General features: G+C 39.9%; 1 protein-coding gene across 1 annotated transcript in view; it reads left to right on the forward strand.

Moving 5' to 3' along the window:
* MBTPS1 (membrane bound transcription factor peptidase, site 1) overlaps positions 1–17,001 on the forward strand; it is a 35,830-nt gene that overhangs the window by 14,599 nt on the left and 4,230 nt on the right. Inside the window, exons 12-19 of the mRNA XM_081015816.1 lie at positions 5,323–5,467; positions 7,379–7,567; positions 8,894–9,066; positions 10,017–10,132; positions 10,594–10,750; positions 11,899–12,023; positions 13,069–13,146; positions 14,717–14,857. Of these exons, the coding sequence (XP_080871942.1) occupies positions 5,323–5,467; positions 7,379–7,567; positions 8,894–9,066; positions 10,017–10,132; positions 10,594–10,750; positions 11,899–12,023; positions 13,069–13,146; positions 14,717–14,857 (1,124 nt within the window). The remainder of the gene's footprint in view (positions 1–5,322; positions 5,468–7,378; positions 7,568–8,893; positions 9,067–10,016; positions 10,133–10,593; positions 10,751–11,898; positions 12,024–13,068; positions 13,147–14,716; positions 14,858–17,001) is intronic.

Genomic DNA, 17,001 nt, shown 5'->3' on the forward strand with positions numbered 1-17,001 from the left:
AGAGCTGATGGGATGGCTCTGCTTCTCATCTCTTCACAGCTGCAACCTGCTGTAATAGCTGCTACCGAAAGCCTGATGGAGCTGGTTTCAGTAGATTACACTTGCCTAATTAGGTTTGCTTAAGGCAAACCTTAGTGATAAATAAAAATGCAAATTATTTATCTGTTTAACAAAATATATGTCCTGCTTGATTGTAAGAAAATCTCCAAGCAGTTTACAAAAAATATTTATTATCAAGTTTGTAAGACTGCAGGCAAGCCCTGTGATTTTTAACTGTTATAGAGTGTTTAGTACCTTGTCACTTTAAATACAAAACAGCAAAAGAATGAGCTAAGCTTGTGTATGGTTGAGGCTACCATATTCTCAACTGTGGTCAACAGCTGGAGGTGCATTTTGCTGTGCAAATTGACACCCTGGCAAGTGGTCCAGCATCATGATACAGTAACTTTGGGCTGGGGACCATTGCTGATGGTGATGCCTGCTAGGACTCACCACTGCTAGTGACACATGTTGAGGTCTCTGCCTTCAGGATTCCAGAGGCCACCATTGTAGCCACCATCTTAGTTTTCTCAAAACGAATGCCCTGGAAGTCCCATCATTCTGTATCATTGATAGACAAACATTGCATCAAACAGTAGTATTTGATAAGAGCAGGAAAAGGATGCATATGTGTTTTGGATAACACGTGATCGAGTGCTGGAAACACAGTTGAGTGTACAGTAAATGGGAGTGTGAACATGGTCTATGCCTTCTGCACCTAGTTCTGGCAAGTAGATCTTGGGGTTCTAGTAAAAAACAAAGTAGCCGCTGTCCACCACTGTACTAAACAGTCTTCTCTATTTATTCATGCTTTAAAAAATGTGTACAGTGGTACCTTGGGTTACATATGCTTCAGGTTACAGACTCTGCTAACACAGAAATATTACCTTGGGTTAAGAACTTTGCTTCAGGATGAGAACAGAAATCGTGCTCCGGCGGCATGGCGGCAGCGGGAGGCCCCATTAGCTAAAGTGGTGCTTCAGGTTATTATTTTTTTTCAAAAATTTTATTGGTTTTTACAATATCAACGACAAACAAAAACATGAGACAAACAAAACATAACAAACATAAATCATAACCTTATTGAAAATAAGTTATTTACTTTGTAGGACGACTTCCTCGTTTCCCCTTAGTTGAATTTCATTGCATATCCTTATAACGGTTTTCCAAATCCCAATTTTAATACCCTTTAAATTAAACATTAACATCCTTAAATCTTCTCCTTCTTGTATTAAACATATTATTTTATCAGTTAACATAAATACAATCCTAAGCCCATTAAGTATCTGGACGCTATTTCCTGTTATTTTAGTTTAACAAATTTAGCTAAATAATCATTGAATTTCTTCCATTCTTCGTGGTGTTCCTCCTCCGGTTAGATCGGCTAGCTCCATAAAATCCATCATCTTCATCTGCCATTCTTCTACTGTTGGTAATTCTTGGGTTTTCCACTTTTTAGCTAACAAAATACGAGCCACAGTTGTGGCATACAAAAATAGATTCACATCTTTCTTGGGCAGTTCCGAACCTGTTATTCCGAGAAGAAAGGCCTCTGGTTTCTTTATAAATGTATATTTCAACATTTTTTCCAATTCATTATAAATCTTTTCCCAGAAGTCTTTCACCTTGGAGCAGGTCCACCACATATGAAAGAATGTTCCTTCCTTTTCTTTACATTTCCAACATGTATTATCACAATTATGATACATCTTTGCTAATTTTACAGGAGTCAAATATCATCTATACATCATTTTCATAATATTTTCCTTTAACAAAGTACATGCGGTGAACTTCACCCCTTTCTTCCACAATCTTTCCCAGTCCTCAAACATTATATTATGTCCTAAATCTCTAGCCCAATCTATCATCACCGATTTAACTTGTTCATCTTTCGTATGCCACTCCAGCAAAAGCTTGTACATTTTAGACAAGTTTTTACCTTCAGTATCTAACAACTCCGTCTCCAACTTAGATTTTTCCAAGGCAAAACCATTTTTCTTATCCAGTTTATACAATTTGTTAATCTGGTGGTAATGTAGCCAATTTAGCTTATCTTTAATTTGCTCAAATGGTCTTAATTTATAACCTTCCTCTCAACCATTTGGTATCCATATTTAATTTTTTCTGGGCCTTTGCCTCCATTGGTGAAAGCCATCTGGGCATCTTTCTTTCTAAAAGGTCTTTATATTTTATCCAAACATTATACAACGATTTCCTGATTATATGATTTTTAAATGCTTTATGGGCTTTTACTTTATCATACCACAAATATGCATGCCAACCAAACACATTATCAAATCCCTCCAAATCTAGTAAATCTGTATCTTCTAATTTCATCCATTCTTTAATCCAACAAAGTGCGGCAGCTTCAAAGTAGATTTTTAAGTCTGGCAGAGAGAATTCTCCTCTTTCTTTAGAATCCATAAGTAATTTGTATTTAATTCTGGGTTTCCTCCCCTGCCAGATAAATCTAGAAAGAGCTTTTTGCCATTCTTTAAAACATTTCACATTGTCTATAATTGGGAGGGCTTGAAACAAAAAAAGCATATTTGGCAGCACATTCATCTTAATCACAGAAATCCGGCCCATTAATGACAATTTTAAGTTAGACCATACCTCTAAATCTCTTTTAATTTCATTCCATATTTTCTCATAGTTATCCTTATATAGATTCAAATTTTCCCCAGACAGGTTCACCCCCAAATATTTAACTTTTTCCACAAAATCTAGGTCCGTTTTTTCTTGTAATATTTTCCTTTCTTCATTATCCAGATTTTTCTCTATTACTTTGGTCTTGCTCTTGTTTAATTTAAATTCTGCTACCTGACCAAACTCATGTATTAGCTCCAGTGCTTTAACTGCACTGGAGTCTGGATCTTGTAATGTCAGAACCAAATCATCAGCAAAGGCTTTTAATTTGTATTGTTTCGAACCTACTGTAATACCTTTAACTTGTTTATCTTTTCTAATCATACTTAGCAAGACCTCCAGTACCGAGATAAACAGCAGAGGGGACAGTGGGCACCCTTGCCTGGTTCCCTTCTCAATTCTAATTTCCTCTGAAACCACATTATTTACAATAATTTTAGCTTTTTGTTCTTGATAGATCGCTTTAATACCATTTATAAAATCATGACCTATCCCCATACTCTCTAAGTTATGTAACATAAAGCTCCAAGAAACATTGTCGAAGGCTTTCTCAGCATCGATGAACATTAACATTGCTTTACAACTCTTTCTTGCTTCTAACTTTTCCAAAATATCCACAACATTTCTAATATTGTCTTTCATATGTCTTCCAGGCAGAAATCCTGCCTGGTCTTTATGAATATACTCAGATAAAACCTTTTTTAGCCTATTAGCCAGTATATTTGCAAAAAAATTATAATCCACATTAAGTAGGGAGATTGGTCTGTAGTTTTTAACGTTGGATCTATCCTGACCCTGTTTAGGAATCAGAGTAATGTACGCTTGTTTCCAGGTTTCAGGTGCTCCCCCCCCCCCGGTAAAATTGAATTAGAAATTTCTACCAGAGGTTGTATAAGCCAATCTTTCAATGTCTTATAATATTTCGCTGATAGACCATCAGGTCCTGGTGTCTTGCAACGTTGCATTGAATTTATTGCATGTTCCACTTCCTGCCTTGTAATTAAGCCATTTAGTAGATTCTTTTTATCTTTCGGAATCCGTTGCAGTCCATTGTTCTTTATAAATTGCTCAATTTTGCCTAAATCTTCTTTTTCTTTTTTATACAGTTGCTTATAATATTTAAAAAAACAATTTCTAATGTCTGCAGGTTTCTCTACCGATTTTCCTTCTGTAACAATGTTTGTAATAGTACTTTGTTTTTGTCTCTTTTTTAATTGCCAGGCTAATAGTTTCCCACATTTATTTGCAGATTCAAAATTTCTTTGTCTCATCCTTCTTATCTTCCATTCAATTTCTTGGTTTACTAACTGTGAATATTGAACCTGTAAGGCTTTAATTTCTTTTTGGATCTGCAAATTCTTTGGGTTTCCTCTAAGCTTCTTCTCTTTGTCTTTCAGTTGTTCCATAATTTTGTCTTTTGTCTCATTCTGTGACTTTCTCCTAATTGCATTTTGTTGTATCAGAAATCCCCTCATTACCGCTTTGCTGGCCTCCCAAATCACCCTTATCTCCATTCCTTGAGTCATATTAAGTTCAAAATAATCCTTTAGGGGTTTTTGGGCCTTATTTACAATTGATGAATTTCTCAACAAATCGTCATTCATTTGCCATCTGAAGGAACCCTGAATAAACATTTTCAAGTCCATAGAAACTGCATTATGGTCCGAGCAGGTTTTAGGGCAAATTTCCGTTTTTGCCACTTTAGGAACCAAGTCTCTGGATATCCATATATAGGCTATTCGCGAAAATACTTGGTTTGCATCTGAAAAAAAAGTGAAGTCTATTTCCGTTGGATTTCTAATTCTCCATATATCTGACAGATCAAATTTTTCAGTTAGATCAAAGAAAGTCTTCGGTAGTCTGCCAGAGTTCGTAACCTTTGATCTCTGGGTTCTGTCCATCAATGTAGATGCAACTCCATTCAAATCCCCCATCAAAATAATTTTATAATCCAAGTATTCCAGCAGACTTGCTTCCAGGTTCTTAAAAAATTCTGCTTTGCCATCATTGGGTGCATAGATTCCTAATACCAAAAATTTCTTGTCTTGTGCTGAAATTTCAACTGCGATATATCTTCCTTCCTCATCTTTGAAAGCAAATTTTGGATTCCATTTATCTTTGATGTAGAAAACCACTCTTTTTTTGACTTTGTCAGAAGAAATAAATTCTTGGCCCAATCTTTTATTTATTAAAATTTTTTTGTGTAATCTTGTAATGTGGGTTTCCTGTAAACAAATTATGTCCAAATTTTGTTTCTCCAAAATATGATAGATTTCCCCCCTTTTTTGTGGCAGGTTCATGCCATGAACATTCCATGAATAAATTCTCAACGCCATATTGTCTGTTTACGAGGAGGTGCTTCAGGTTAAGAACAGATTCAGGTTAAGTACGGACCTCTGGAACAAATTAAGTACTTAACCTGAGGCACCACTGTATTGCTATTATTTCCATGACTGTATTGATTCAAAATAATACGAGCATCTTTGACTCTGCCTGGTGTATTTACAATTTCAATTTTAGTTTTTAAAGCCTGGGATTTAATGGAGAAGATTAAAACACTGGTCTTTTAGGCTCACGGCGTGTTTATTTATTTACTGCATTTATGCATGTATTCATTTTTTCCTGACTGCTTAGTTTGAGTCCGAGCTACATCGACTTGACGGAATGCCCTTACATGTGGCCGTACTGCTCCCAACCTATCTACTATGGAGGCATGCCAACAATTGTGAACGTTACTATCCTTAACGGAATGGGAGTCACTGGAAGAATCGTAGACAAGGTAGACTTTGAAAGAGTTGAACCTTATTCTACAGAATGTTAGCTTCTCTTTCCTCCTGTAGATGAGATGATTTGAGAAGACCTGAACCTAAATGCATCCCTGAAGCCAACCTAAGTGGCTGGAGGAATTTTTGTGTGTACTGTGCATAGAATATGCATCCCATTGAAACTTAAGTCCATTCACTCTCATTCAATTTTATACAAGAAATTTCAAAATCTGCTGTTAGGATAACATGACAATTAATTTTTGAGAACAGTTAAGTGGTTTGATGAATGCAGCAACATGGGGCTGTAACCAGCATTCTCTGTCTGCTGCCATAAAGCCTCTTGAGCTAGAAGACAGCTGAGTTTTTGTATTGCACAAGAGAGGAATCAGTTATGCTGTTGCGCAACAGATTCCACAGTATATTGCACAACAAAGTTACCAGCAACCTGCTTGTGCATTCTTTAGCACAACAACGTTCTAGCGCAGAACATTTTGCCATCATATATCCCTAAATGGCTTTAACTTTGTGCTAATTGGGTACATGATTCCATGTTTTTATATTGTAAGCTTTCAGCATAAGCATTTTAAGGTTGTAGGGGACAGGAAGACCAGCAATCTGCCTGACTGTTGCATCCAGTTCTGATGGAGTGCTTCCACTACACTCTGGAAAGAACTCACACTGAAACTCACCTACAGGTGGTACCTAACACCAAGGAAACTAGCGCTAATACACCCAGGAACCTCACCAAAATGCTGGAGAGGGTGCACCTCCACAGGCACATACCTCCACATGAGGTGGGAGTGTCCCAAAATCCAACTATTCTGGACAACAGCCATACAAGAAATATGTAAAATAACTAAGCAAGTAATAGACATCACCCCAGAATTGGCCCTACTAAACATCTTCCAAGACAACAATGCCCATTTACACCACAAAGAACTCATAACCCACCTGCTCTCAGCAGCCAGAAACACCATAACCAGACACTGGAGAGACCTGTCAGGAGTAAGCATGGACCAATGGTCCCAAATAGTATGGGAAACAGCCCTACTAGAAAAATTAACTAATAAACTGAAACTGACACGGGGACAAACAGAATCACATGTGTATGTATCACATACACAGCCCAACAGGACAATGACAATAATCCACCAACAGCATACAAATCAATATGGCTAACCTGATCCAAAACACCCACCCACCTCACTCACACACGAAAACAAAGATCACCACAGCCAATCCCAAGCAAACAATCACACCCTAGGCCAACCCCAACCTCTCTCACCACCAAAGGAACACAAGTGAACAACACAAGCAACGCTGACACCAAACTCTACATACATTAAACAAAATAGAAACACCGCCACCCGACCCCACCCCTATCCATCTTCCCTCTCTCCACCCCCCTTTCTTTTTTCTTTCTTTTTTCTTCTCCCCCTAATGCCTCAACAAATGAAACGGATTTGTAAAAATGTTACATGAAGAAGAAAAAAAGAGGCACTACACTTCTGTAAAACAAGAAAATCCTTAATAAAATAAAGATTAAGGTGGTCTAAAAAAAACAAAAAACACCTGTGTGTAGTTCCTGATCATCATGTTGCTCTCCCTCCCTCATGCCTGTGCCTCTAGGAGGCCATAAAAGGGCTCTCCAGACCACCTTTGTTAACCTGCAGGTCAATGGTGATGTCATTCCTATTTAGTAAGGAAGAGCAGATCCAGAAAATGCATTGCTGAGTTTCCTTGAGTCCTGCCCATGGAAGTGGCAATTTATTCATCAAGTGTTCTAATGAACAAAATGCATTACACAGCCATCAATAGGGATCATGTTAGTTCATAGTCATATATATATTTATATCCATCAGTACTTTAACCAAGCCACGTTTTGTTTTGTTCTGTTTTGTTTTGTTTTGTTTTGTGTTATCTAGCCCGACTGGCAGCCCTATTTACCACAGAATGGAGATTACATTGAGGTGGCTTTCTCCTATTCCCCCGTTTTATGGCCTTGGTCAGGGTACCTAGCAATTTCTATTTCTGTTGCAAAGAAAGCAGCCTCATGGGAAGGCATTGCACAAGGACACGTCATGATCACTGTTTCCTCTCCGGCCGAAAATGAGGTATTTCTTACTTTGCTGTTTATTAAGCCGTAATCTGCTGTTGTTTACCCTAGCACAGTATGGCACATGACTGCGCAAAAAAATGCAACTAGGAGAGAAACACATGCTAGTAATATAACTTTAGCATCCCTTTCAGCAGTATGAAATGTAGCTAGATGATTGAATTAGGGTGCTTAAAGATCAAGCAAAAGGCAAGTGTGTTCTCTTTCCATGTCTGAAAACTGACATAGAATTCTGAAGGTTGTGGCTCTGCTAAACCATGTGTTTTTCTTAGACCAGCAGCAGGAAACACATAGTCCAGGTGCCAGTTGCAGCCCTCCCAGCCTGTCTGTCTGTCACTCAGGACTCTCCTTTGCCCATACACTGTTTCTCAGCCACACCCACTCACCCCAGACCACACACCTCTCACCTGCTTCACACACCCCTTGCATGTTTTTGCTTGGCTGGATTATGTCGTTGAACTTTGATAAGGCCTCTTGCTTACCTGGATAAAGGATGGAGGATAGAGAGGGGTGTGGGTGTGTGTACACGAACTAGTCTGCTGCACAAAGGTAAAATGGACCTTCATTGCTCTGCCCAGTTTTGTGTCTAGCTTTGCCCACCACTGACTTGCCCTCCTGGAAGTTTGATCAAAATAGGTTCCTCACCCAGTCTGTGATTGCTTTCATAAATGTTTTTGTTAATTCATACGGAGTGGGGCTGGCCTTGAGATCTAAACCTACTGGGCATATTGATGTATGTTAGGGGTGTGGGCACCAACAACAAAGGAACAAAACAGCATCATCTAGCTTTAAAGTCCATGGGACCCAAAGGAGTGCTTTAGTCTTGCCCAGGTATTTGGACACACTTTGTGTGACTCTTGAAGATTTCTTCCCTGGATGGCTGATGATCTCTTCTTACAAGCTGATTTTGAACACAAAATCCTTCCTTTCAGTACATGGCATAAATATTGTTTGGAAAATACAAGCACAAAATCTGAAATAGTTCAGCGTCTGTATCTGGCCTTTTGTCCAAGGAGGTTGGAGTGGTGCTGTAGTCTTGGAGCAACCTTGCAAAATAGGGAAGGTGGGGAGAGTGACCTGGCTAGTGTCACCTGGTGAGCTTTGTGGCTTACTGGGGTTTTTAAGCTGCATTTTCCGTATTCAAGCCACTACACCACAGTATTATACTGTGATATTGTGAGGGTGGGGTAAGGGGTGGGATGGAATGTATTTGAATGACAGCTTTTTAAAAAAATTTATCAGTTGAATGTTCTGTAGTTTGGATTTTGTTTGGGGGAAGCATTCTGTGGTACACCAGGCTCCTTTTTGTTTCTACTTCTTTCAGTCGAAAGCTGGCGCTGAACAGACTTCAACCGTGAAACTCCCAATAAAAGTGAAAGTTATCCCGACACCCCCACGTAGTAAGCGTGTCCTCTGGGATCAATATCACAATCTCCGCTATCCACCAGGATATTTTCCAAGGGATAATTTGCGGATGAAGAATGATCCCTTAGACTGGTGTGTGTGTGTTTTGTGCGTTACTGACCATTACTACTGTTTGAAATTGTTTTTAATACTGTAACCCACTCTGGGACCTTAGGGTAAAGGGTGGATAATTGGTGATGATGATGATGATGATGATGATGGCGGCATGCAATAACGTTGACAAAGTAGGAAATACAATTCTGTTCTCAAGATAACATGGAGATTTGCCTTGTCTTCTGTAGTTCTAAGGGAAATTATAAACTCGGGTCTGACATTCCATGAAAATCTGGTTCATTCACAAATTACAGTATTTCATCCTAGCTTAGAAAGAAAATAGGTCTTTGTCATTGTGACAGTAATAGAGGTAAACTACATCCTTAAATTAATGACTTGTGTAATTTGCATTTTCCTTTTTTGTCCTCCCCAAAATATATCCTAAAAATAAATCCCTATTGGGATTTGTTCTGCTTTAAGCAAGATATAAAGTCATTGAACATGGCAGTGGTCTGGTTCACACATGACACTAAGCCATGACACTAAGCTGTTGCACAAACCCCCAAGCCATATATCTCACTGACTCAGCTTTGCAACCCAAATGTTTTTGCCTTCTGAATGTTTCCTTAAACTCTGGTAAATGCCTCTTGTTTTTCTGATGAAGAATACAAAGGGGTATGTATGGAAACCAGCCTACTGTACAAATGTAGTTTTTTCTTTGGCCCTGTCCACTCCAGCCCTTGGAAGAAAATGTGGCCTTCAGGATAAAACAGCCCCCCTCTCCTTCATACCTTGTGAAATAATTTTTTGTAGTTTATTATATGCACACAGTATTTCAAATTATATTCCGTCTTATCTGCCATTGGTCCTGAACCACAAGTGATAGGCTTTGTCCATAAACTGTGCACGTATATCGTTTTAAGATACCAAAACCTTAGAAAGTAATATGACAAGAAAATCAGGTTACATACTTCACTTGGTTTATTTAGGAACGGTGACCACATCCACACAAACTTCAGGGATATGTACCAACATCTGAGAAGTATGGGGTATTTCGTTGAAGTTCTCGGTTCACCTTTCACTTGTTTCGATGCCAGTCAGTATGGTAAGTAATTGTGAGATTGCTGTTTATATATCAAAGCAGTTTTGGGGAGGCGAGCTTACCCAAGCTCTCAAATTGAGGATGGGATGGCCAAAGAAAGATGTAAAGCCAAAACAGGAGAGGAGCCAAATGGAGGTTGCTGGTTTCCTTAAGCCAGAGGAAAATCACCATATGAGACTTGGGAGTGAGAGGAGAGGAGGTAGGCCTGGCCAAAGCTGCTTGAAAAGGGGCACAGAAGCCAAGAAAGGAGGATAAATCTGATTGTCTTTAGTCAAAGAGAGAACCCAGTATTACAGCAGAGAAAGGACAGGATGTGAATCACTCGCTACCTGTTCTCTGAGGCAAAAAGTTGGGCCAAGCATTGTTCTACCTCCCTTCATAAAAAGGTCTGGGAGCAAGCAAGGGGCAAAGTGATGCTGGGCAGGTTTTTGTCATTCTGAATTGTTGTTCCCCTTTTCCTGCAGGGACCTTATTGATGGTGGACAGTGAGGAAGAGTATTTTCCAGAAGAAATCACTAAACTGAGGAGGGATGTTGACAATGGACTGTCACTCATAATATTCAGTGACTGGTACAACACCTCAGTGATGAGGAAAGTCAAGTTTTACGATGAAAACACAAGGTATGGATATTCAGGAACTGGCCAGATTGAAGCCATTGCCTGCTGTATCCTATATTGCCCTTTATACAGCTCACCTAGAGGTAGATTTTTTATTTATTTCAGAAATTTCTAGATGGTCAGTCAGAGAATTTCAAAATCAAATGGTTGTTGGCTGATGTAGTTTGTTACTTGTAGGGAAGCTTTAAAATGTTAGTACAAAAATGAAAAACTTAAATCAATCTAAATATTTAAGTGGCTCAGGACCGCAATACCTCAAGGACTGCCTCCATCCATATGAAGCAACCTGGACCCTGTAATCATCATTTAAGGCCCTTCTTTGTGTCTCTTCTTTGCGATAGGTCTGGAGGGTGGCAACACAAGAATGGGCTTTTTCTGTGATGGCTCCCTGTTTGTGGAATGCTCTCCCCATGGAGACTCACCTGGTGCCTTAGTTACATGTCTTTAGGTGCCAGGCAAAAACATTCCTGTTTTCCCAGGCCTTTGGCTAATTAAATGAATTTATGAAATATTGTTTTGTTCATAAACTGGTGGGGGACTTACTTTTGTTTTGTTATTATGGTATGTATTTTTGTGTTTTTATATTGCAAACCACCCTGTGTTCTTTGGATGAAGGGCAGTACAGTGGTACCTCTTGATACGAATGGGATCCGTTCCGGAGCCCCGTTCGCATCCAGAAGCAAACGCAACCCGCGTCTGCGCGTGCGCAGGTCGCTATTCGCCGCTTCTGTGCATGCATGTGCCGTCATTTTGACCATCTGCGCATGTGCGAGCGGCAAAACCTGGAAGTAACACTTTCCGTTACTTCCGGGTCGCCGCGGAGTGCAACCCGAAAGCGTTCAACCTGAAACAACTTCAACCCAAGGTATGACTGTATAGAAGTTTAATCAATAATAATAATAAACTTCAGCTCTGTTTCTTTTTTTTAAAGAGGCCTAGTCAAACTTATTCAGTCATTGGCAGATGCACATGGAATATTGTAAAGCCTCTGCATATCTGAGGCTTCTCCAGATATGAATCCTGTTGTCTTTGGTGATTAGTGTGTCAGCATGGACATTAGGTGTGGGTCGTGGCAGTTCAAATTTACCCACCAAAGAAATGACAGTGTTTTCTGGGTTGTGATAACTTGCCTTGTGGTGATGCATTTGTAGGCAGTGGTGGATGCCTGATACTGGGGGAGCTAATATTCCAGCTCTGAATGATCTTCTCTCGGTGTGGGGCATGGCCTTTAGTGACGGGCTGTATGAAGGAGATTTTACCATGGCAAGTCATGAAAGTAAGTCAACTGGGTGTATTATTTATATATTGCATTTATATGCCACCAGTCTGCCAAGACACAATTTTAAAATACTAAAATAAATCATACAGAAAGTAAGGTTCACACATGGGCGGCGGGGTGGGGAGGGTAGGGTAGGGTAGGTAGAGGACAGTGTAACTGGGACAGGCCCTGATATCTCTGCTTGCTTGCCTCACTCTCCTCCTCACGGGGTTGATGGTGTCCATTGGCCTTGTGTAGTTTGACCCAAGCAGGCTCTCTCTTCCCTTACCACAGGACTGATGGACAGGATGTTTGCAGAGGGGGCCACCTTGATAGCTCCACCACTCTCAGAAGCTATTGTGGGTGGTGGCCTGGGAGATTGCATTGTTTGTGCCAGCCCTTAAGTTGTGGGATTCCATTCCCACAGAGGTGCATTTGACACCTTAATTGTACAGTGTTCAGTGTATGCACCTCTTTACCCTGGCCTTCAACACTGGAGATATCTATATCCACAGAGAGAAAGAGACACATTTATGTGAATGACCCACCCTAGTTGTGATCGTAATTTGTTTTAAGCTATTTTAATGCAGTATTTTTATTTCTGTAACCCACCCTGGGACCTTCTTGTGAAGAGTGGGTAATATATATATAATAACAAGAACAAGAGCAGTAACTAATAATAGCAGTGGGAATAGTGAGGCAGACAAGGGAGTTGGAGTCTGTGGGACGTTTTGCCAGATTGGGATCTTGAAAGGATACCTGTGTCTTTTAAGATATATATTGAAGGGAGAATTGCACCTGGTTCAGTCTGTTGTTACTGCAGCCCTGTAATGGGAAAAGCTGTGGCTAGTAACAGATCTTCTTTTGCACCTTTTAGGCTTCAATCCTATATGCACGTGTATAAGGAAGGCACAAGAGCTTTCTCAGCATAGGCCCAAAAGCTATGAAAAGGGTATTGTGGCTGGGTTAGGTGGCTGATTTGAATCCACCAGTCAAATTATGGCTACAAGGTTCTAGTTATAAGCTAGAATTGGTGAATTACTCCCTTTTTTATTATTTGCAGTGAACTACGCCTCTGGATGTAGTATTGCAAAGTTTCCAGAAGATGGCATTGTGATTGCACAGACATTTAAGGATCAAGGTACAGAGCTGCATTTCATTTCATATTCCTCCTAGGTAGGCATGGAATTACGGTTCTTTGTATAATTTAACTTCCAGCAGCCCTTTTCGGCATGACGGGGGTTAACTTTTCACTTACTTTTCAAGTAAAATAAAAGCAAAGAGCCACCTTCCATGCTGATCTTTGTTCATCCAAAGTGTCCAAAAATGTTGCACTGGAAAGGCTTACAGCCACATCATGACTCACCACTTTGAAGGTCTAAGTGCCTTTCAAATAACTTTGGGTAAAGTTGTTTGCAAACTTGAATCAGGTGGGTTTCCAGATGTGGATCTCCTGCCCTAAAGAACCACCCCATCCCAGGAGCACTTCCCCGCCCAAAGAGCTCCAAAATCTGAGCGCAGAGCTGATGGGTATGGGTTTGCTCATGGACAGTAAAGCATGAGAGGCTAGCGTGTGGCTCTTCAGATGCTGTTGGACTACAGCTTCCATCATCCTTGGCTGTTGGCTATGCTGGCTGGGGCTGATGAGAGTTGGGGTCTGGCAACATCTAGAGGGCCACAGCACTTAGCCCTTGGGCATTATAGGCTTCTTCCTGCCTCCAGCCCTGCATCAGAAGCGCTGCTTTGTAAAATCACTGGAGTCTAAAAAGCAACTTGCAGTTTCTCATGAGCAAGAAAAAGAGCTGCTATTTATTCCGTTAATCACTTTTGACCTCTGCTCCCAACACACACGTGTGGCTCTCTTCACGTGCAGCTTTGATACAAGGACTCTGCTACAATTCTTTTGATAACAGAGAAAGGACAATGGAAGTCGCTAAATTTAAATCTTCTTTCCTTTTATGCTGAATCATTAACTGTAACTGTTGATAAACCAGAAAGTTACAATTATAATGAAAAGTACATTTGCCTTCTTGTATAGCCATTGCTTGCTGCTCATTATTTGCCCTTATCTTTCATGGAAGCAAAATGAAGAATGATGGCAATTTGGTGGTATTGTATTTGGCTTTTCAGTCCTGTTTCGACCTGTTTAGATCCTGTTTAACCATTTTACAAAGCTCTTGAGAGTTTCAGGCAGGGAGTCTTTCCTAAGCCTATCTGGAGGTTCCTGTGAGGATTAAACATGGGACATTCTGCATTCAAAGCAAATGCTCTACCACTGAGCAATGGGCATTCCCCAACACTCCACATTTCCATTGTAAATCCATTTAAATAAATGTGCATGAGAATTACAACTCTTCTGTCCTTTGGAAGCCATAGGAAATTTAAATAATTTAAATAATAGAAATTTAAATTTAAAGGAAATTTAGGAAATTTAAATTTAAATAATAGAAATTTAAATTTAAATAATAGAAATTTAAAGTGTAGAGGTGCAGCATTATATAGATGAAGCTACATAGGATTAAGGAGATGGGAGGGTTTTTTCATTTTGTTTACACACACACACACACACACACACACACACCCCCATCCTGTAGAAGTGTAATGCGTCTTAAATCTTTTGTTTGAGAGCCAGTGTTTTTTGACTACCCAAGTTATGCAAGATCATTGGGATGTTGCCATTTGACAATTTTCCTTTCCACCTTTTCCTCTAGGTCTTGAAGTTTTAAAGCAGGAAACGGCAATAATAGAAAATGTCCCCATTTTGGGCCTTTTCCAAGTTCCTTCAGAAGGTGGAGGCAGGATCGTTTTGTATGGTGATTCAAACTGCTTGGATGATAGCCACAGGCAGAAAGGTGTGTTACATTTGCTAAGTAAACATCCCATTACTCATGTAAGTTAACGTCTGTTGTCACAATGCCAATGCACAGCGGACAGCCAACCTACCATATGGTAAAATGACTTCATATCTGCAGTAGAACAAGTTTAAATCCCACCTTCACTAGTGACAGGTCTCTTATTGCAAAATCCTATGTATGTCTACTCAGAAGCAAGGGGCAGTTAGGTTTACTCCCAGTAATTGGGCACAGGAATGTGGCTTTAGTGGAAGAATTGTTCATGAGTGAGAGAGAGAGAAGGAGACAGAAAAGAATCTCAATCTTAAAAGCTAGGGAAAAAGATTTACTGAAAAGAGATTATCTGATTTGAGGTGATTCGGAGTTAATAATTGCTAGATTCCTTGGGATTAGTCATGGAGTGCTGTTACTTTTGCATAGCAAATTTGCATAGTAAATTTACAAGCAAATTTTTTAAGACTTAAAGAGTAAATCTTGTCTCTAGCGGTTTCCTACCACTTGCCGATTTCTTCTCCCGCTCCAGCTTCCAGACGGAATAACTTCACTCGGACTTGAAAAAGAAACGCCTTGAATGGTTCTATGCAAAGATGTGGGGGTGGAAAATTCATAGGACCAGAAGATCTAATAGAACTCTCAGAACTATTCCTTCTACTGTTTTTTCAAACGCTTTACATTTCTGGATGATATTGAAGGCTTGTCATACTCAGAGTAGACCTATTGTTTCCATTGGGTCTACTCCATGTATGACAGTGGTTGGAAATTATTTACTGTCCATCTTTCATTTGGTGCCTTCAATTTGCAATTCCTGTGTTTTAGCTTTCATACCAAATATAGGGAGGCTACATTTTGATCCCTATAATTAATTGTTAGATTTCTTACTCATCCTTCATCATAAGGTCCCAAAATACATTACAGCAGCAAAAAAATGCAGTTTAAAACAAAATATCACTACAGAAAAGTAAAATAGATCAAAGGCCTGGGGAGCGCTATGTCTTTAGCATACGATGAAAGCTGAATAACGATGGCACAAGTTGCCCCTCTGTTGGGAGGGAATTCCACCACTGTGACAGAGAAAGCCCTCTCCCATGTTACCACCCCTCGAGACACTACTGATCTTAACACCTGGGAAGGTCTGTAGGGAACAGCGCAGTCTTTCGGCCATTTGGGGCCTCAGTCATGGAGGGCTTTGAACACCAGTGTGAGTGCTTGAACACCAGTGTGAGTGCCTTCAGTTGGGCTTGGAAACAAACACCAGGTCAGCATCCAGAGGATGCCTTTAAATTCAGCGCCGAGTTCTTTGTATCAGTCAAAGAGGATAGCTTTAAATACAGTATCAGACTGGCTTTCATGTTGCAAATTGAAAGCAGTACCTCCTGCTGTGACATCAGTGAGCTTAGCTGTGTTTAAAATTCCTCGCATATATGATTTGTAAATCCTAAAAACGTGTCTGACCTCTGTTTTTTTTTAATTAAAAAAAAAACCAAAGGTGATCATTTCAGTTACATCAGGATTATGCAGATTAACTCCCATTCCCACCAAACCGCTATCCTGGGTGGGAATTGTCAGACAGTGTTTTTTGAACTGTTCTAAAATGGTCTGTGAAGGCTAAACTAGATTTCCAAGGTCTGAAAATTTGGCGAGTTAAAATTTCCCCAGCACAGTAGTTTTTGTTTATGCCAAAAAGATATGTGCCTCAAAATAACCTATTCCCAATTTAAAGGCTGAAAGCAATTATGATGCCCCTCTGGGCAGCCCTGTTCTGCTGCATTAATAAACATTGCTCTTGTAAACGAAAGCCTTCTTTCTAACAGCTTAGATTGACTTTATTGCACCATGTCAATTCACATGAAAGAGAGCAAACATTTTAAAATTCACTGGGTAGCCATGGATAAGACTTCTCCTTTCACAGGGTTGATGTCGTGAAGGCATAGAAGACAGGCATTGAGGCTCCATCCCAACAGCTCACTAAGCCATCGTGATGGAAGCTTAACTTCCCTTTAGTGTCTGAACCATCACATTAAACCATTGTTTGTGATAGGCAACACCAGAATCAGAAAATAAGGTTTGAAATGCATTTGCATTTTGAACTAACAAACCATGGTGATGGCTATTGTTCCACCTCTGAAGGAGCCTGCATTATAGAA

The sequence above is a fragment of the Podarcis pityusensis genome, assembly GCF_964106645.2.
Source record: "Podarcis pityusensis genome assembly, chromosome: 8".
Lineage (NCBI taxonomy): Eukaryota > Metazoa > Chordata > Lepidosauria > Squamata > Lacertidae > Podarcis > Podarcis pityusensis.